We start from the raw sequence: 21,800 nt of genomic DNA, 5'->3' as shown, positions 1-21,800 counted from the left end.
ATAATGTAAGAAGCTGTTTCAATTCTGTAAGGAATCTTTAAATCTTTGTATTTCTCGTTTACTCTTGCCCAGAGGTGACACCACTAGGACCCTTAGAAAATATTTGTTAGAGGAAGGACTGAAGCTTTGTGACCAGCGACATGTTATTGCATGCTGGTTGGGGACTAGGATCTGGCGTCTACTAGATTCAACATTTAACCCCAGCTCTACCTCTTGCCAGCTTTGTGATCTTGGGCCAGTTACTTAATCTTTCCACACCTGTTTCCTCATTCGTAAACTTGGACTAATAATAGTACCTATACTACAGCGCTGTTGTAAGGATTTCATAACATAAAGCTTATAAAGGACTTAGCACATTGGCCCAGTAAGTTCTCAATAATGTTTGACACAGTGGCTGTTGTTGTTATATTGTATTTTAGACATTTGCCTCACCTTTTACTTTAAAAGTGCTGGAGAAACCAACCAGACAAAGAAGTGGGGAGAAATGGGTGTTTAAGGTGAGGCACCACTGAAATGTGGCTGACGAGCTGTTGTCCGCCAGCCACAGCTGTTTGCATGTGGTTGTGGTAAGTGAGCTTGAAGTACCTTGTTCAGGTGTGTTGACCCGTTTCTCCTGGAAGGACAAGGAGTGAAACTGCAGAGCCTGAAGAAGTAAAACTGAGAGAAGAGAATGCGTAAAACTTTCTTGTGAAAGTATTACCCATTAGGTCTCCTAGTTACTGAAACAGAAATGAGCCAACAGTCTAAACAAACTTGGGGGGAAAAAAACAAACAAAAAAAACCTTGAAATACTCTAGTATTTCCCAGTGGTAATAAACTGTACCTAATCTGTTTAAACAGAAAAGGCCTTGGTAACATTAAGAGAGATTGGGAGTAGAATTGATTAACCAGCAGTCAACACTCCTCTTTCCCCCCCATAGTGTTTCCTTACAAATCTACTCCTCCCCAAACCCAACCAGAAAAAGCTGCTGTCCACATGAGTTTTGTGCATGAAGTGGGGCCTAACAGAAATGGTTGTAGAACTAAAAAGTACAATATTCAGAGACGTCGGTGTTACGACCAAAAAAACAAAAACCCAATTCCTACTTCAGGGGCCTATTCTGACCTACCCCCAGCTGTCCCCTAGGTCTGACCAAGTGCTGTTACCTAGGATGCACTAGAGTATGTGCAAGGAGTGGAGGCATGAACGAATCGGGTTGATTTGAGTTCTTTTCACAGGCATCCATGAGAACATTAAACTGACATATATGTATGAGTGCAACAGAATCTTTTTAGGCACAGGAAAGATTAATCTTTATTTTTATTGTAACTTCTCTTTAAATAAAGCTGCCTTTGAGGAAAGCTTTAATTCACTTGAGTATAAGCAGTGAGTAATTTCAGACATTTCTGCATGGTTTTCACCATTCTTGTAACCATATTTTTAATTGCTGGGTGACTTTGAATTATTGATACTTAGTACATATGCCTTGCCTATTTTTTGTTTTTTGTTTTGTTTTGCTTTCGTATGGAGGAAATAATGCTTTAGGACTTAAAAACACTTTTCTAAAATTAAGGGAGAGTCTTCAAGACAATGGCTTCCGTGGTATCTTCTTGGAAATCTCAGGGACACCTAGGTTTCACATGTCCTCGTGTATGTTCCCCATTCTCAGACCTGGCATTCTTCCAGGGTTCCTTCTCAGAAACTGGTACCACCTATCCATCCTGTTCTGCAGGATGGAAAACTTGGCATCATTCTCCGTCCGTACCACCCTTGTATCCAGGCCATTACCCTAGTCTCTCTGCCCTATGTCTACCCTAAGTCATGGCTACCCTATGTCGCTCACCTGTACTACTGCAGACAGCAGCTGACTGGCCTCACGTCTGCTTTCCAGCCACAAATCTCCATTCTCCATACTGCAGTCTAAGCAGTGTTGAAAATAATATTAATAAACAGTCTGATGATATTATCCTCCATTAAAATACTTTCAGTAAACATTTCCAAATGGCAGAGTAAGGACCTCCAAACATCTTCTCTATAAAAGCCATGAGAACACTGGCAAGAATTGTCAAAATTAACTTTTTCAGAATTCTGAAAATTAAAGGCTTGCAGGATCTGTTGAGTATTTATGCAAGAAAAATGGCTGAATCTCTGTAAATACAACAAACTCTGGTGTTTTAAGTCTCCCCTATTTCAACCTTCCCACTCCTTCACAGCCCCACAGTAATTTAAAAACCGACAGCCTCACTGCTATGGTAGCTGTCAAAAGCAGCAGCATAGAAGCCATCAGAGGAGACAGAACAGGTTCGGAGGGCCTGCGAAGCCCTGCCCCAGAGAATTGTCACTGTTTGAACTGTCTGGTAGCTCCCTAAAAAGCTCCATACTCGGAACTTGTCTCTATTTAAGCTGACTCATAACTCACTTTGTGCTCTATCCCTAAGGTGTTTGGTAAAAAAAATAACAGCAATTTTTGAACATCAAAGGTGTCTGAGGTGGTGATAGCAGTTGGGGCTAGCAAGAGCCTAATAAAAAAACTAAATAGGAAGCACTGGGTGTCAACTGGGGGCTTGAAAGAGTTCCAACATACTCCTGGGAATCTAGAAAACCACATGTATATGTAGGGCTGTACACATGCCCAGGAATGACCTAGAAGAGCCCTTGCTGCTTACCTCTGTCTGACCTTGAGGCTCTATGCAAACAGGAAGTGAAGGCTAAAGCAGAGTTGTAAACTGCTTATTAGAGCATTGAAGGCATGCCCCAACATAAACACAGAGCCCCTCAGCAAAGGCTAGGAGACTTATTGGTTCAAGATATATTTAAGGAAATCCTGTCCAATAATTACAAAACCAAGCAGAGACCTGACTTAACCAAACATCTCAAAGAGTACAGACTTTACACAGTTACCAAGTAAATAAATGTAAAGGACAGGTGGATCTGATTTCTAGAGTTGCCACAGTGTATTATTTAAATTGTCCAGTTTTCAACAAAAAACTACAAGACAGGCAAAGAAACAGCAAATATGGCCCACATGCAGAGGGGGGAAAAGCATGAGATGGAGCCGTGTCAAAGCAAATATTTATGTACTGTTGAAATTAAATTGATTTATTCAGACTACACTGTTTGAAATTAAGATGTCAATTGCAATCGCCAGGACAACCACTAAGAAAATAAGGAGATAAAAGTAAAAGAAAAAAAGGTGAATTACAAAGGTACACTAGAGTATATCAGTTTAACACAAAATAAGGAAGTAATAGAGGAACAAAACAAAAAAAGATACATGTAGAAAAAAAGCAAAATCACAGACATAGATCCTACTGTATCAATAATTAACATTAAATGTAAATAGATTAAACACTAATCAGCAAGCAGAAATTAGCAGAATGGATCTAAAAAGATCGTGATTCAATAGTGTGCTATCTGTCATCAAGAGACATACCTGAGATTCAGCCAGAAACATGTGAAAAGTTAATGGGAATGATATAGTGTGTTGTTGGAAAAGTCATGACGTATTTTGTCTATATTTTACAAAGGTCATTTATTTATATAAAGAACAAAGCTCAATCAATGATATATAGCCCATTTTGTTCGATAACCTTTTGCCATCTTTCAGTGAGCTTCATAATTCCTCATTCATAGAAGGACCTGTCTTTATTTGGGAAAAACTGAACAAGGTGCTGATTTACAGCCTCATCTGAATTGAATGTTATACCATGCAAGGAGTTTTGAAGAGAGCGAAACAAGTGGAAGTCTGACGGCGCAAGGTCAGGCGACTATGGTGGGTGTGGCAACACATCCCATCCAAGCGCCAATCATTTTTGACAGGTGATCAAACTTGTGTGTGGTCTCGATGTCGCATTGTCACAATGGAACACAACTCCTTTACAATTAACAAGCTCTGGATGTTTCTGGATGATGGATTCGTTCCATCTGTCTAAGTGCCAACAATACACATTTGAATTGATTGTTTGATTCCTTGGTAGGAGCTCTAAAAACACGACACCTTTAAAATCCCACTACACTGAGAGCATAACCTTCAACTTGCTTTTGATGTCATTTGAGGCGAATCATCACTTCGGGACCAAGACCCAGACGGTTTGCGCACCACATTGTTGTAAACAATCCACTTCTCATCACCAGTTATCAGTCGCTTCAAAAAAGGATCATTTTCCTCACATTTAATGAACATATTGCAGATGTTTATACGCGCCGTTAAATGAACTTCTTTGAATTCATGCGGAACCCAAATATCGAGCTTGCTTACATATCTCAGCTTCTTTAGGTGGTCGTGAACGTTTGAATGATGCATCCATCATCCATCAGTGTTTCTGCAATCTCTCGTGTCATGTAACATGACGGCGGCTCACAGCAGCTCACGAAAGCTCACGCCCGCTGCCTGCCTGCCCCACTGAGCCTACGCTGTCACAGGCAACTCACGGCAGCCCAGCTCCAGGTCAAGCTGTTGTTCACCATCTTAGCTGTAGAGGGCGCAGCGTCACTGGCCCACATGTGGGATCCGAACCGGGGCCCTGCTGCTCAGAGCTGGTGTCCCAAGCCAACTCCTAACCAACACGCAACTCGGCCGGCCCAAAAGGTGGACATTTTTAAATCATGAATGAGTCTATCAGGAAGAAATAACATAAAGGTATATGCACCTAACCTAACAAAACTTTAACATACATGAAGCAAATAACTGACACTGAAAGGAGAATGGACAATTCAACGATAATAGTGGGAGACTTAAATAACTCACTTTCAAGAATTGATACAACTGCCAGATAGAAGATCAAGAAGAATGTAGGAGACTTGAAAATCATGAACCACCTAGACCTATCAACAACAGCAGAATATTCATTCTTCTCAAGTGCACATGAGATATTCCCCAGGATCATATTAGGCCATGATAAAATAAGCCTTAATAAATGTAAAAGGACTGAAATTACAAAAGTACGAAGTATTGGGTTGTCAGAAAAGCTGTGACGTATTTTTTCTGTGTTTTTCATTGCAAAAATACGTCATGACTTTTCCGACAACCCAATACATTCTCTAACCACAGTGGAGGAAAATTAGAAATTAACAACAGAAGGAAATTTGGGAAATTCACAAACGTGGACATTAACACACTCCTAAGTAAGCAATGGGTCAATGAAGAAATCACAAGAGAAATTAGAGAATACTTTGAAATTAATGAAAATGAAACTACATACCAAAACAGTGAAAAAAAAAGGTGTACCCAACTCTATGTTGATCCTCAAAATAAAGCCTTGCTGCTTAAAATATGATCAAGGATCAATAGCCTCTGTATCACCAAGAACCTGGTTAGAATTACTGATTTTCAGGCTTCTAACCAGATCTACCATTTCAGAATCGGCTCTTTAACAAGATTCCCAGGTGATTTCTATGTTTGAAAGGCACTGAAAATAGTGAATCATACAGTCTGGCCTGAAACTTGAATAATGTTACCAGTATTGGAGAAATTATTTATATCATAGTAATCCAGGCTTTTCCAAACCCATCTGTCTATCAAATGTATATTGAGCATATTTGCTCAATGGTATATTGTTCAAATGTATATTTAATATATTATACATTGTAGAATATGATAAATATATATTGTATAATATGTATTGATTGTATTAGTCTGTAGTTTTTGGTTCTTGTGATGTCCTTGGTTTTGGTATCGGTACTGGCCTCAGTGAGTTGAGAAGTATGCCCTCCTCTTCTATTTTTTAGAAAAGTTTGTGTAGGCCAGGTGCTAATTCTTGATACATTTAGTAAAATTCACCAGTGAAGTCATCTTGGCCTGGGCTTTATTTTGTGGGAAATTTTAAAGTTATTAATTTGATTCTTGTACTGGATTTATTCAGATTTTCATTATTATCAATAAGATAGAAGATCTAAAAAGCATTTTTCTCTCTGACTTGAGACATCAGAACCAAACTCAAGATACTTAGTACACTTTCATTATCTATTAAAAGTGCTGAACCTTCTGGGGCATGTTTTTGGTAAGATATTTAAAGACTTTACAAATAAAAGCTAATTACAACTTATAATGTCCCCTTAAGGTACTTAAGAAAGATACAGATCTCTATCTAGTTTGCTATATTCATCATAGCCACATGGTGTTGAATAATACTCAGCTATAACATAAAGCAAATAACGTTTAACCTGCCAACTGAAGGCTAGCCATTTATTTTTTTCGTTTTCATGTGTTCATTGCTAGTATATAGTAAGACATTTGATTTTTGCATGTTGACCTTGTGTATAGACTGAATGTGTGCTCCTCCCCCAGCCCCGCCAAATTCATATATTGAAACTTAATCCCCAACGTGATGATTTTTGGAGGTGGGGCCTTTCAGAAGTGGTTAGGTCATCCAGTTGGAGCCCTCCTTGATGGAATTAGTGCCCCTGCCTAAGCAACCAAGTCTATGGTATTTTGTTAGTAGCCCAAAAAGGCTAAGGTAAATTTGTGTCCTGTGATCTTGCTAAATTGATAAATTCTAGGAGGGATTTTTTTGTAGATTCCTTGTGGTTTTCTACATAAAGCATCAGGTCATCTGCAAGTAGGATCAGTTTTATTTCTGTCGTGCAAATCTGTGCCTTTTATTTTTTTTCTTGCCTTATTTCTCTGGCTGGAACTTCAGTACGATGCTGTATAGCATTGGTGAGAATGGACATCTTGCCTCGTTCCTGATCTCAGGAGGGAAACATGCAGTCTTTCTCCATTAAGTATGTTGTTAATGTTCTTCATCAAGTTAAGGAAGTCCCCTCTATTCCTAGTTATCTGGGGTTTGCTTTTTTTTTTATCATGAATACTTTTTCTGTATCAGTTATTACGGTAGCATGATTTTTCATACTACCTGTTACTATCATGGTTTGGTTATGGATTATTTTGAAGTGTCTTGCTTAGTTTCCAAGTGTTTGGAATTTTTTTAATTATATTTATGTTATTGATTTCTAGTTTAATTCTGTTGTGGTGAGAGAACATACTTGGTATGATTTCATTTCTTTTAAGTTTGTTGAAGTTTGTTTTATGGCCCAAGATATGGCCTATATAAGGCTAACCATTTAAAAACAAAGATAAGTCAGTAGGCAGTGCCATCCCATAGTTAATGCTGTTCTTAGTTATATGAGAGCCACGGGTGTCCTGTACACAAGATACCTGGCAGATAGGATATTGCTGTGTTGGCTGCCTTTTGAACAAAAGAAGAAATGGTATTCTTAACAAAATTACAAGGTTATAACCATAACGATAATAAAAATGATAATAAAATTGACACCATTCTTTTCTGATTTTTTATATACACTCTGCTTACTGTGTTTAGACAGAGCTAAGCATTTTACATGAATAATGTCATTCAGTCCAACAATCTACTGAGATAAATATCATTGTTTTCACTATTTTTTAAATGCAGAAACTGAGTGCCTCGAAGTTAAGTATCTTGCCTGAGATTACAATACCAATGAAATGGTAAACTCTCTTAGTTCACATTTCACCATAGGCTACAAGTTCAGCTGAATGGTCGTGATGCAGATAAGACTCAGTAAGGATTTGGGGAGGCATTTCCGGATTTAGGGCACCTGGCTTTCAAACTTGATTTCTGTCTTGAAAGTTCAAAATTGCTGACAGTGTTTTGAGTACACATGAGACGGCCTATATGTGTGCTGCCATGTTGGTCACCTTTGTAGCCCAACTTGCCTTCCGTAACCCAGGTTCCCTAGGATTTCAATATTTGCCTCCTGTGTTCTATCCCAGGTATTGTGTCTCAATTTCAGAACAAGCAGCGACAACAGTCGCACTTGTGGCTTTTACCTATGAAGAGGCACTCACTGTAAGGTTGGCCACTTGTAGTTAGTGACTAGTCAATATTAGACAGGACTCTTTTCTTCTATCCAACTGTTTAGTCCTCTGCTGTTTGGTTGGTTACTTTTTTACTTGAAACATCTCAGTTTTCTTTTTTTAATCCAATGTTTATTGACTACTTTAGTTCACAGGGCCCCAAACTACATATGTTTTAGCAGGTTGATGATTGGCTTTTTTTTTGTCCCTGCTTGGTTTCATCATATAACATCTTATAGTCAAGGGAAAGTCCAGTTCCCTTTATTTATTGGAGCAGAGGACATGAATTTGGTTGACATGTGTGTGTAGAGTGTAAATAAAATTCTATTTTGTTCTTTCCCAGTTGTTAAAGTTCATTTAACAGCAGTTCAAAAAATTTTTTGTGTCATTGATGTTACTTTTGATTACCCCTAATTGAATGTTACCATTTGAAACAAATTTGGGGCTGACTGTAGTAAATGCCCAGTTATGTGCTGCCCAGCCTTCTGGGTCCAAAGGTTACTTAGAAGTGTTTCAGACACTAGTGGTGCTGAGAATCCTAGTATCGAAGGAAACCTTTGATAGCAATGAGAGGAGACAGTCCAGAGGCAGCCTCAGATATGCTTTTGGATATGATGTGGTGGTTGACTTTGATTAAACAAGGCAGATGAGTAGAAGTTTCTTGGGAGAAGCAGGAAGGGCATTGAGCATGGAGGGTCTTGTGTAGTGAGGTGGTGAAGAGCATGTATTTTGCAGGAGCAGCTTACCTTAAATCTCAGCCCTACATGTACTGGCTCTGTAACTTAAAGCAGGTAATCTCATGCCCCATTTGCTTTATCTGTAAAGTGGGGAAAACATCCCTGAGAGATAGGTGGTGGTGTGACGATGAAGGAGTTACTACTTATTACTTTACCTGGAACATAGGAGGTACTCAGTAATTGCAAACTTTTATTATTTTTGTTATATGTATTGATGTTTCTCAGGGTTTTTGTGGTTTTTGTTCATGGATATATACCCAGTACCTAGAATAAGGTCCAGGCTAGTAGGCATTCAGTACATGAATGAATGAAATATATAAAGCACTGCCATAACACCTGACACAACGTTAGCACTTAATACATTGTGTTACAGGAGGCAGTGGCTAGAGACCAGAGATTAGAAGCAGTGGCCAGAGTAACATACTGACAGTGAAAATAGAAATAGTTACAATCATAGTAGGTAAAACACAGGCTCTGTGCCAGACATAGTTCTGAGAGATTTATGTACAGTAACTCACTTCATTCTCATAACTACCTATTAAGGTAGCTACTATTATCCCCATTTTACAGATGAGGATACTGAGACAGGGGAACTTGTCCAAGGTCACACTCCTAGTGAGTGATGGCATTGGGATTTGAACTCAGCAGGTCTGATCCAGAGGCCTTAATCAAATTCTTTAGTTGAGAACCTGCTGTGTGCCAGGCACTATGCTGTTATGCAGACGTGGCCCCTGCCCACATGAAGATTCTATCTTACTGAGGGAGATAGCCAAAATACAAATGATAAGATAACTAATGAGTGAGACAGAGAATTGTCAGAAGAGATACGGTCCTGCTTTAAATTGGTTGTCAGGGAAGGGCTTTCTGATAGAAAGTAAGCTGAGACCTGGAGCCAGCCAGGCAAAGCATTCCATCTAGAGGGAACAGAATTAGCAAAGGCCCAGTGGTAGGGCAGTGATTGGCATGTTGACGTATTGCCAAGATTAGAATTCTGCAGAGGTGAGGAGAGTGCTGCGTCTTGAGTTTACAGAGGTCAGGCAGGGCCTTCTAAGCATTGATTTTCATTCTGACTAAATCGTAGAACCACTAAGGGGTTTAATCCCACCAGGTGACATTTATTATTTAAAAACATCACTGGTTACTAGGTGTAGGGGGGTTAGAATAGGCAGAGGGGAGCACAGCCACTGTTTAGATCAAACACCAGAGAGGACAGTGATGGGGAAAATTATTTTTATTTAAATAGCTCATATTTCCACTGTTCTAAGCATTTCACATATATTCATCATCCTCCCAACAACCTGTGAGGGTGGTACTATTACTTCACCCATTGATAGATGAGAAACTGAGGAAGAGGCTCATAAGTGGCAGGGCTGGGGTTTGACCAGAGCCAGTCTGGCCCCAGAGGCTGTGCCTATAACTAGGTTCCACTGCCTTGGCAAACTAAGTTCTTCCATCTGTGTCTCCCACCATCCGTGTGTCCACATGAGCTGCAGTGAGAAGGAAGGACTGCAGACCCACCTTTGACTTCTTCCCTCTGCCTCACCCCCATCTACCGTCTCCTAAGCTGTTTGCAGGATCCTCCAGACCAGCGGTTCTCAACCTGTGGGTCGTGACCCCTTTGGGGGTCGAACGACCCTTTCACGGGGGTCGCCTAAGGCCATCGGAAAACAAAAAGATATTTACATTACGATTCAAAACAGTAGCAAAATCACAGTTATAGAGTAGCAACGAAAATAATTTTATGGTTGGGGGTCACCACCACATGAGGACCTGTATTTAGGGGTTGCGGCATTAGGAAGGTTGAGAACCGCTGCTCCAGAGCATGTCTTCAGTGTGGTTTCCCCCATCTTCATCACACAGGAACTTATTTCTTTCTCACTCTGACCTCTGCATCGGCCCTTGGGAGTCATCCTCTCCCCCTTAGCTAAGTGCATCCACGTTCATGCCAGGGTGACTTTTTGTATCATGTGGCTTTCTTGCTTCAAACCTTGGGCTCTCTCTCCCTGGCTTGCAGGGTAGAGCTGAAACTCGGAAGCACGGGCCGTGACCCTCTGCAGAGAGCACCAGCAACTGTCCTCTGCCTCTCACTGCTTCCAGGGAGGATGTGTAGTCAGCACTGGGAACACGAGACCCCTTGAGAGTTAAGCTCACATTGTAAAATAGTTGTTGTTTGGTGTACAGCAGGTCTTCAAATAACATCCTTTCCTTCAGCATCATTTTGTTATAGCCTTGATGAAATGCCCCAGGAACTTAATCCTGGTTTATATCGATGAGCCTATGGTAAGATTAGTTTCATTGTACGTCCTTTTGCCACAGTTTCAAGAAACTCTCAACAATGTTATGTGAGGACTTACAATATATATCAGTATCCTGTGAGTTTCATTGGTGAGAGCTGACTGGCAGCAGACATGTCAGCGTGTGTACATTTGGTGTTTTTGTTTCTTTTGTTAACATTTATTGAGTGTTTACTGTGTGCTCAGCACTGAGTGCTCTTCATGCATTAGCTCATTTAATCCTCACAATAACACTATGAAATATGGGTCAGATTAGCTATTTTATAGACGAGGAGACTGAAGTCCAGAGAGGGTAAGTAATTTAGCTATGTTCACATAGGTAGTAAGAGGAAGAATGGGGGAGAATAGGCACTTGAATCCAAGTCGTCTGACTCCAGGATTGCTTGTAGTTACTGCACTGCACACACTAGCAAAAGAGAATTCGCCAGTGTGTATGTTTGAGAATCAGACCCACAAAATTTTACCAGAAACTGCCTCCTAGATTGGGTCATGTGTTCCAGGGAGATATTCTCATCCTTGAACTTTTGTCCCACTGTCATACCCAGGTCTAGTGGATGCCTGTGTTACTAAATGACATAAAGGCACAATTATAACCTTGACTGATGGTGGCACCACAGGGACTTAATCGAATAATACTTCAGTTATTATCCATCAAATAATATTTAACACATATTCATTTGCTGCTTCCTGTCAGTCATTAGGCATTGTTAGGCTCTGTCATAGCAGAAAATAAGATGGATGTGGAACTTAGTCTAGTGGGAGGAGAGTAAGACTCACATGGCTAGATGGATGTTTATAATATAAATGGGGACCGGTGCTATGTGGCAAGGCTGCGTCAGTGCTCTGACAGCATGTACCAGGGCACTGTCTCGCCAAGTCTCCAAGGAAGTGACACGGAGGCTGAAACTGAATGAAGTAAAGTAGCAAACCAGGTGAAGATGTGGAGAGAGTCCCAGGCGGAGGGAACAGCAAGCAGCAGGGTGCTATCACAGAAGCGAGCATGGTGTGCTCCAGGAACGAAAGGAAGGCCCGAGGGGCCAGACCCAGAGAGCCGGTGGGAGAGAGGCCTCGTGGGCCAGGTCGAGAAGCTCAGTGTTTATCCTGAGAGCACCTGGAAGCTATGAAAGAGTTCTAGATGCCAGTCATTATTTCACCAACACAGCGAGAGCTCACGTCTCAGGACCTGTGACACGTAAGGCAGGGGAGTCTGCTGTCACCTAGGGCTCCAGAGGTATCTACTTATAAGTTAACCTTTCACAAATCAAATAGGCAAATGGAGGGCTGTAATGGAGGCAGGGACGGCATGGGTAAGAGCACAGCAGAAAGGACGTTGGAGCTGGTTCTTCGGAATGGTGGGAATTCCAGAAAGAAGAGGGAAAAGCTTTCATGCTACAGGAGCTGTGCTGGCCAGGAGGTAAGGTTGTGGGAGAGCATGCAGGCTCTGAGAAGGCCCAGGCAGTCTGGAAACTGAAGTAGGTTAACTCCCACTGGAGAGATGGGAGGAGCCAGCGCGCTAGGGGCCTTGTTTGCAGAGAGGTAGGTCAGGGGCCCAAGCCGCGCTTGGGAGTCAGCAGAGGTCTTCAAGGAGAGGAATGGCATTATTGCTTTGTGGGTTGGTGGCTTTGGCAGCAGAGCGAAGGAGGCTGAAGAGGGGTGAAACTCGGGCCCTGTGAGGAGATCTGTCCTGGGTATGGAGCATGTGTGGAGGCCACCAGGCCCTGACCTCAGGACACTGGCAGTGCGAGTGGCATGGAGGAGACAGATTCTGGCAGTGTTTGGGGGAAAATATTGGGAATTACCTGGGCTTGTGAGCCCGGCAGATCTGGGTTCAAATGTTGCCTCTGCCACTTACTAGCTTGTGAGAGCTTAGTGTCTGTGTGCCTTAGTTTCCTGAGCAATACAATGGGAATGCATGATTCCTACCTCACAGGCTGGGGGCACATTGAGTGAGCGCTTCCTGGGGCGCTCTGAGGCATTGCAGGAATTAATCTCTCTTAATCTTTCTGCGCTGTGAAGTGCTCAGTGAATTAAGCACTGTGTCCCTCACCATTTGACAGATGAAGAGACTGAAGTTCAAAGAGGTTATAGAACTAGCCCAAGGTTACATTGTTTTGCCCATACTGTTAGCCACTCTGCTTAAAATACCTGTGACAGAGAGTAGCTAATAGGGGAGAGAGAGGGACAGCCAGCCCTTTAAGAGATGACAGCTGAGCAGGCACCAGGCACCCTGGAAGCCAGGGCAGAGCCGAGCTGTGCAAGAGCTCTCTGGGTCTGAGGAGAGAAGGGAGGCTGGTACCTGCAGCAGCGTGAGCCAAGGAGAGAGGAGCAGGGACAAGGACAGAGTGACAGAGGTGGACAAACATCTGCCAGGGCCATGGGGGCTGTGGTAAGGGTGGGGATTTTATTCCCAGAGGAGGGAAGCCACCGGAGAAATTTTAAGGGTGGTGACATCATCTGTTGGCAGATTTCAAAAGACACCCTGGTGGCTTTGTGGAGGGATTGTAGACCACCTGGGAGGCATCTTCCAGGGTCCGTTGGAGAGGTGCTGCTGACAAGCTGTACAACAGTGGCCTAGATAATGTAGAGAAGAGGGCAGTTGTTTTAGAGTAGAGTTGACCAGACCTGCCGCTGGCCTAGATGTGATGTGGGAAGGAGGAGTCATAGATGACGTCTGGGTTTTTAGCTTGAGTGGGGGGCGAGGGTGCATGGTGTCATTTACCCAAAGTGGGAAGGGTTTTGGGGAGTGGGGAACGGCAGCGTGGAAAGTGAAGTGCTCTTGGACATGCTTGTTCCATTTGAGATGCATAGAAGACATCCAAATGGCAATGAGTAGTAGGCAGTGGATATTGTGAGTCTAGACAGAGCTTGGGAGCCACCTGGGATAGAGACAGAAATGTGGGAGTCATTGGCCTGTAGAAGTCTGGGAGCATGGGAGGAGGGCGATGACCCAGGGTGCTGCAAAGGTGAAATGCTTTACCACACACTCAAGTTTCAGTGATGGGCACAGCTCTCAAAATTGGGGTGCGTTTGCTCCTGTTGTGATTTGGGGAAAAGGGCTTTCATTCCGCATCTGATTGTGGCGGTTCTTCGCACATGTACTCATGTGCGGCCATGTGCTTAAACCCAGTCCTTCCTACTGTGCTGGCCTGAAGTCTCCAAAGTGCATGATGGCCTAGATGTGGTGCTGTGCCATTCGTGATTGGGAGGTTGGGGGGACCTGGATCCTGAGAAAGATTTAGGCCTTTCACTCAGTAAAATCTATTCTCAATAAAATCAAATTATTGGCTTGTCGGAGAAGTCATGACGCCTTTTTGCAACGAAAAACAGAAAAAATACTTCATGGCTTTTCCGACAACCCAATAGTTCAGAGTCCATGAGGTCAAGTACAATTTTAAAACTTTTCATTATTTCGAAGTATATAGTGATTTAAGTTGTATGTTAAAATGTGTTTTGTAAACTTTTTTTTAACTCAGTAGGAACTCATTTTTATCAACTCTATTTTCTGCTGTAAATCAAGCTCTTCCCTCCTTGCGTTTGGGCAAGTTCCATATGTTAATTTATAGATGAGCTGATTGCGAGTTTATGATTTAAAAGTATTCAGAAACATACATACTGTCTCTCATAAAAATTATTTCATTTTCTCTGTTGCCACAACATTCCACACTGTGTTCCTGTTGCTAGGGCCTCTGGAATGTCCCAGAGCAGAAAAAGGATATAGAACTCCTTTTTTTTTTTTTTTCCTGAAGAAGACATTTTATTTAAATTATTTTGTGTCCTCTTACTTACTTCCAAATATGGAGATCTGAAAGTAAAGAATTTAGAAAGCTAAAATTAAAGTTGCTTTAGATTTTCCTAAGAGGCACTCAATTTCATAGGGTAGTGTAGACGAGATATAAATGTACCGTGTTCCTTTCCGCAGGGATTCTGTGTGTGTGCACGTGTGCCCACATGCAGGCTTTTTAGGGAGATGGGATGTGCTAGTCAGAGATTAAGAACTGAGCTCACAGATCATGCAAAGCTGGGTTTGAGTCCTGGTTGTACTTTCTTGCTGGGTGATATTAGTGTAGTTCACGTGTCCATCAATTAAATGAGGACTATGTTATAGGATAAAACATATAAAAAGTGCTTAGCACAGGGCCTGGCACATAGTAGCCTCTCATTTATAGATGCCACTGTTTTACCATTAAGGTTATTGTCATTATTGTCATCATCAATTGCAAATCATCTTAAGTTATTGAGGAAATTGAGCTTTTTACAGAAGTATAGATTTCTGGTCCCTTTCAGAGTGACCCGTACCCTCTTAGCTTTGTTAATGCTTCAGAGTCTAACAAGAAGATCAAAGAAATCAAAGCAAAAAACAATTTCTGTATAATCATCATTGTGGCCGTTTGAATTCCTATTACTTGAAAGGATTGGTATAGTTTTTAATTTTTTTTAAATTGCCTTATTTATAAAGGGGTGGGGGTAGTCCCCAGAGGTATCTGGTATGTAGCAAAGTGATATATTTTAACAGCATTGTTTGACATTGAGTGCTGTGGGGAACCACACATACCAGCACATCACAGAGGCCTAGATCTAAACTGAGACCACATGATGTAATGCTGTTTTAAGTGTTTAATTAATAAAACTAATTGAGCCGATATCCTTAATGAAACTGTTGCTTTGCTATTTATAGGCAATTCATACTTTTCAGCTATAAATTGTGAATGTTATTCCTTTTCTGTAATTCAGATTTCCCTTATTTGTCCTATATAGGACATTTAGGCCAGGGGTATGTGGAAGTTAAGGTAAACTACTTTGAATTTTTATTTTTAAAAAGGAAATGTCATGTCAAGGAACTACAGCCATGGAAAGGGGCTTATTATTACATGTTGATCATTGCATGGATATAACCTTTCCCCTTCTCCCACACGTACTATTTTTAACTCAATGTGGGCATGCTTTCAAGGAAAATAGCACGTTGTTTAGTTCTTATTTTTCATTAAATTATCAAGCTTAGTCACAGAAGTCAGCAGTCTACTAGAAGCTTCTGGTGTTATCTAATCAGTTTATGCAGCCAAAGGTGTTCACCCTTGACATTCCAAATTATTGGAGGTGGAATCTGGAAGGAATTTCTAGAAATCATATTCCTCTGTTATTCAAGGGACCCAGACCAGGCCATTGCAGTGAGTCAGATTGGAATCCCAGCTGTTGACTTCGAGTCCTTCACCTGTCTGTGGGTCAGCTTCTTTCTCTTCAGAGTGGGATTATAATGGTGTCTACCCAGGACAGGTTGAGAACATAGCATATAAACTGCTCTATGTTGCCACTGCACCCCAGAATCATGATCGGTCCTGGTATATTTTAGGCTTATAACTAGCTAGCTACCTGTGCACTTCAGGATAATAAAAACTGTTTAAGAAAATCTGAGATGTAGCCATGTGTAGATATTAGATCAGTAATTTTAGTTTTGAGATTATCATGATGTTCCATATCCTCAGGGCATTTTCTTTTTCCTTAAAAACCACCAAGATCACCCAAGCTGGAAAGAGTGTGAAATTAAATTTTACACGAACGAAAGCAGATGCTAATTGGCTTTTTAGATTTTTTTTCCCCTTTAAACATAGTATTTAGTCTACTAAAATATTTGCCTAATTGAAATGTGCTGATTATTCATTCATTGTATATATTCTAAATAGTGCATATAGCATAACATACTTGGCTTAAAGTAATCAATTTTGAAATATTTAAGAGATTTAGATTCTGGATCTGAACTGTTGTTAACTCTGTTCCCTAGGTGGTTGTTGATAATCAATTGTTCGTAGTTAGAACTTTTTAGTTAACCATATACTATTTATTACTAGTATTATTTTCACCTTTCATGTATTTGCAGGTAATGTAGTTTCACGTTTGTGTCTTAAGTTTAAACTTCTTACTGTAAAAATTCAGCTTGTATCTTGCCCTGTTCTAGTAACTGAACTGAAATTAGTGTATGAAATGCAGTGTTTGTACTGAAGTTCGTCTGTCCAGTGGCTTCAGAATGTAAGCAGAAGGACTAGAAGTTGTTGTGAGCTAAAGGAAGAGTATAAAAATAATTTTGTTTGTATTATGTGCTGATGAAACCAGTAGTTTCACTCTGCAGTGAAACCTTGCTTTCTTTCATAACTGTTCCGTAGAACTCAGGGCCAGATGGCTGGAATAGAATGCATAGTTCAACAAGTGAAACCGTTAGATGGTACAGCTTGGTGAATTGCTAAGCATTTTATGTGGTTGCAAATTCTTCCCCATAACCTTTGATAGAGTTTGTCTAAAGTTGCTTTACTGGGCAAATATATTCATTGTTGCATTTTAATAGATTTGTCAGTTTTACCTCATACTAATGATTTTTGGTGCATTTTATTTTAACCCTGTGTAATGGTGTTTCTGTAAGCCTGATTTGATTTCTCTCTTAAGAGTCATGATATGGCACACCAGTGACTTTTAAACTGGAGTGACATGTGTCCAGGTGCACTTTGTCATAAGGCATGTCCATTAGAGAGTATGCTACCCCAAATGGTTTCATATTAATCAGAACCAGATGAGTGAGTGATACTCCCTTTCTTTGTTGCAGACATGCCAATATTTGGTCTCTGTCCAGCCCACGATGATTTCTACTTGGTGGTGTGTAACGACTGTAATCAGGTTGTCAAACCGCAGGCATTTCAGTCACATTATGGTAAGTGCTTCATCATTTAAAAATCATTATTAGAGCATAATAGGTAAAGTAGGATTAAATTGAAGGCAGCAACAGCCTGGGTAGATTATGATACACTGCCCCTTGTCAGGAAGTAGCCTTTCTAATTCATTGAATGGGTTAATACCTATCAGATCTTGGGTATTTTCTGAATTTTATTGAAAGTGATGTGCATTTTCTGATTTTTATTGAAATTAGGGGAAAATGTATTTTATAGAATCTCTTTGAAATATTGCATCAGTATAGTAAAGAGTTTGTTTTCTTCTACATCCCATGGTTGTGAATTTAGTGAATGGTAAAATTATAAATACACACACAGTATGGAGACGTGGCCTTTTTAAAGGCAATACGATTTTGAAACTTCTAAGTTTAGTAGTTCTCAGTCTGTCTTGATGTTATGTTTTGATTTGTCAATGTGATAAAGCTATGACATCTTCCCCATCAGAATTCCACATGGAATTAGAATGAGGCCATGTGACTTCAGGGGTTTCATGAGCCCCTGAGCCATCCCTGGGCTTCAGGCTCCAAGCCTGTCATCTGGGGGCTTAGTCGTGGAAGGATGCAAATCAGGTCCTTCTGCATTGCTATAATGGCACCTAAGGTGTTTAAAATAAAGTTCTGATTATAACACTTCGTTTTATACTTAGTTTGGTTCAACAACAACTCAGAAGTATTTGAACACCCACCTTGTAGTATGATTCCTACCTCCATGGAGTGTAACATCTAGCTGGAGAAAGAGGCAAAACTAACTAGAATCATTTTTTAAATAACCGCAAGCTGTTTTGTCCTTTTCCTCACTACTACAAATGCCAGCTTGAGACAGTGACAGTGGAGTCCTTCTGTAAGTAGTGTTTAAGCAAAGCCTCTGAGGAGGTGACCCTGGTGACCTGCGCCCTAAGTGATGAGAGGGCAGCCACCCATGCGACAGCCTCGAATAGGAGCATTCGATGCAGAGGGAAGAGCCAGTGCACAAACCGAAGAAGCCTGTGTGGCTGGAGGGTCGGTAGTGAAAGGGGTTAGAGACCAGAGAAGCTGGCCTTGTAGGCAGGGACCCTGATCGCACTGCCTTGTAGGCCAGAGGGAGAAGCAGCTTGGGGGCCTTGGAGGGTTTAGATACAGGAGTAACGCAGGCCCCGCTCGCTGGCTCATTTGCTGAGAATACATTGTGGGAGAAGAGTAGAAGCAGGGAGAATCACTCAGGGGTAGGAGATGAGAATAGACTTTGGCTAAGGGGGGCAGTAGAGCTGGGGAGACAGCATCGCTTGGAGATACATTTTAAAGCTACACCCTACAGGGCTTGCTGTTGGGACAGCAGTTGTGTTAAGAGGAATGCCATCATAATCAACATCCCACCATTTCTACATCTTTTATGTAATCATCAGAAGGTTCTTTGCGTTTCTGCTGCTGGGTGAGGCCCTGGGGTAGGCACGGAGAGTGAGGACAAAGATAATAAGATACTGTCTTCCTGCTTACAACGCAGAGGCTGGGAATGGCAAAGGTGGTCTGTCACTTGCCAAGTGTTCAGGAGTTAGGACTGTGAAGCCAGACTAGACTAGATTTAAATTTAAACTGCAAGAACCACAGATTAGCTCTCTGCCTCGAGCAGGTTCTGCAGCCTCAGTTTCCTTTGCTATAATGTGGTTCCCAGTGAGGGCCAACCGAAACGAGATGGGTAAAGCTCCTCATTCAATCCTGACACGTAACAGGCGTGCGAGACAGAGTGGCACAGCTGTAGGGACAGGAAGGTTGTGTCTAAAGCCCTAAAATAGTCCCGGTCTTAAGAATAAGGAGCAGATTGCTCCTTGTTGAGTAACTCAGAGAACTCTGCCTGTTAGCTGTTCTGAAGAGTAGAATGGATTCTTTTTGCCACGTGCAACTTTTTACCCTCAATTTTTAGATACGTACTATGCGTTCATTGTGGAAAATGCAGAAAATACCTTTTTTTAAATCACCTATAATCCCCTAAAATGGGAAGTATTTTGATCGGGGTAAGCAGGGCTGCTACATACAGTTGTGCACTAAACAGCCATATTTGTGGCCCCTGGTTGGCAACTGGGGTGACATGAGCAAGTGTAGAAACAGGAGATTCCAGGATGTCTGGAATGGACGGCAGGGAGTCTCTGCTGGCCGGAGCTGATGGACCCAAATGTGGGAAGCTGTGCACAGAAGCAGCCGGGGAATAGCTCAGAGAGCTCGGTGCGCATCAGACACCACTGGCCTCGATGTGTCAGGGGAGACCCGTTGCAGGATTCTTAGCACCAGCGTGAAGTGACTCAGTCCTGCAGGATTGCTGCGCAGAGTGGAATGGGAGTGAGAGGTAAGAGGGAAGTGTGTAACCCGCTGCATGTTGGGTCACGGCCCGCTCAAAGGTGTTACATTGTTCAGGACCCCTTAGCAGAAAGGGGCCCTCTCGTCCCCTCTTCATCCCCTCTTCCAGAAGCACTTCACACAGGTGTTACAGAACATTTTATGGAGATGATTTTCTTTATCTTCCTGTCGCTCCCTTAGAATGTCAGTGTATATGGGGAGGGAGATCTTAAAATCTTACTTCTACCCTTTCTCTACCAGTAATTAGTACACAGCGTCTTTTAGTAAGATTCTTATTGAATGACAAAGGAATTGTGTTAACTTCAAACGTGTGAATGAAAAGGTGTGAATGAGAGAGTCACACACTCACATGCCTTTTGTGGCTAGTCAGGAGATGTGATTGATAAAGCCACTGGGTGGGTGCTTTGGTCCCTCTAGTGGCAAGGGAAATATTAAAGTTGTAAGATAGCAAGTCCCTGGAGAAAGATGATAGCCACGTGGGAGGTTCAGGTGGGAAATTGGAAGTTCTATCTCTGAGGCAGCAGCCAAGGAGGAATCGGATGGAGCACACAGGAGTCCTGGAGATGGATAGGCATGCGCGGTTGGGTACAACTGCGTGAAGTGGAGAGAGGCACCCTGGGATGGCTCTGGAGTGGTCTGCAGTGACACCTCCTCAGCTGGAGGGAAGGAGAGGCGGGCATGGTCGCCAGGAACAAGAACCATTCCGGGTGCTGCCAGTGTCTCTTCTGTCTTTAGGGACAGGGTGGTAGCAAGAAAAAGGAGTTTGGGAACCCATTCTTTTTTGTTGTAATTTCAGAAGTCCCATTCTTACTTGTTTGTTTTCCAGAGTTAACACCACTAAAAGGTCTTCAAATGCAAAATCTTTCCAAGTGACCATGGCAGTCTGTTTATATTAGGAAGAACTAATATGCCAGTCTGTTTATATTAGGAAAAACATACATGCCAAGGGAGGGCTGCTGCTTTCTTGTTTTGATGAACGATGAGATTGGTGAAAATGTGTGGACAGTCTTCTGTGAGTTCATGTATTGCTGATATCATTTGTGACTTCTACAATATGAACAAATGAGCAGTTGATACAAAACTCAACAGACAGGTCCTTTAAAACCGCTGCTGCCAGGACCAGGGCAGGAAGCTGCAGAGAAAACAAGGCTTGTAAGTCAATTAATATTGGTGGTAATAGTCTTCTGAATCGGTGCGCAGCTTATTTTATGCAGAGCAGTTAGAGGCCGTATACTTTTTTGCTAGCCAAGCTGCCGTTTTGGGAATTAATGATTAACCAGGACTTCCATTTGAGCAGTGAGCTGAGTGACGGTGGTGTCATTTGGGCATTTCCAGTTTCGCATAGTGTGATTGCTTTCACAGTATAGATTGCTTTCTGTCTGGAAACTGCATAGTAATGCCATGCTTTTTTGATGTCTTAAGGTTTTGAAATAGTCCAGCATGCCTCATATTCCTCTTTCATTACTTAGTATCTTTAAGAGCGCTATGTTACCTAACTGCTAATTTCAGATTTAAAAGTGTAATCTGAATCTGTGGATCCCAAAAGTGCTGTGCATCTAAATCAAAGGGGAGTTTCCTAAAGGGCCGCTTCCTAAGGCCCTTCCTAAATTACCGGGGCCTGAGATTGCCAAGGCAAGGCCTCAGGAATCAGCGTTCTAAACTATCCCCTGGGCCGATTCTGACCCACGGGCGGCCGGAAAGCCCTGAACTCACAGCAGACCCTGCTCTCAGCCGGAGCTGCAGCTTGGTGTTCCTGGATTCTGGCACAGTGGGCACATCAGCACCCAGAACTTGGTTGAGTCTAGCAAAGATGTCACGAACGAAAGCCCCGGGTGTGTGTGTGTGTGTGTGTGTGTGTGTGTGTGTGTGTGTGTGTGTGTGTGTGTGTGTGTGTGTGTGTGTGTGTGTGTGTGTG

General features: G+C 42.0%; 1 protein-coding gene across 5 annotated transcripts in view; it reads left to right on the top strand.

Annotated features, from left to right (window-relative positions):
• The window catches only part of ATXN7 (ataxin 7), a 134,317-nt gene that overhangs the window by 69,977 nt on the left and 42,540 nt on the right, over positions 1 to 21,800 (top strand). For 4 of the 5 annotated variants that reach the window (XM_019624092.1, XM_019624088.1, XM_019624090.1 and 1 more), the window contains one exon: positions 17,435 to 17,539. The exons of the other annotated variant lie outside the window; for it this stretch is intronic. In XM_019624092.1, coding sequence (XP_019479637.1) covers positions 17,435 to 17,539 — 105 coding nt within the window. The remainder of the gene's footprint in view (positions 1 to 17,434; positions 17,540 to 21,800) is intronic. 5 annotated transcript variants of the gene reach the window in all.

This window comes from Hipposideros armiger, unplaced genomic scaffold (assembly GCF_001890085.2).
Source record: "Hipposideros armiger isolate ML-2016 unplaced genomic scaffold, ASM189008v1 scaffold_578, whole genome shotgun sequence".
In the NCBI taxonomy this organism is placed as follows: domain Eukaryota; kingdom Metazoa; phylum Chordata; class Mammalia; order Chiroptera; family Hipposideridae; genus Hipposideros; species Hipposideros armiger.
Note: the sequence above shows the minus strand (reverse complement) of the source record. Positions and strands in the feature narration are given on the sequence as shown.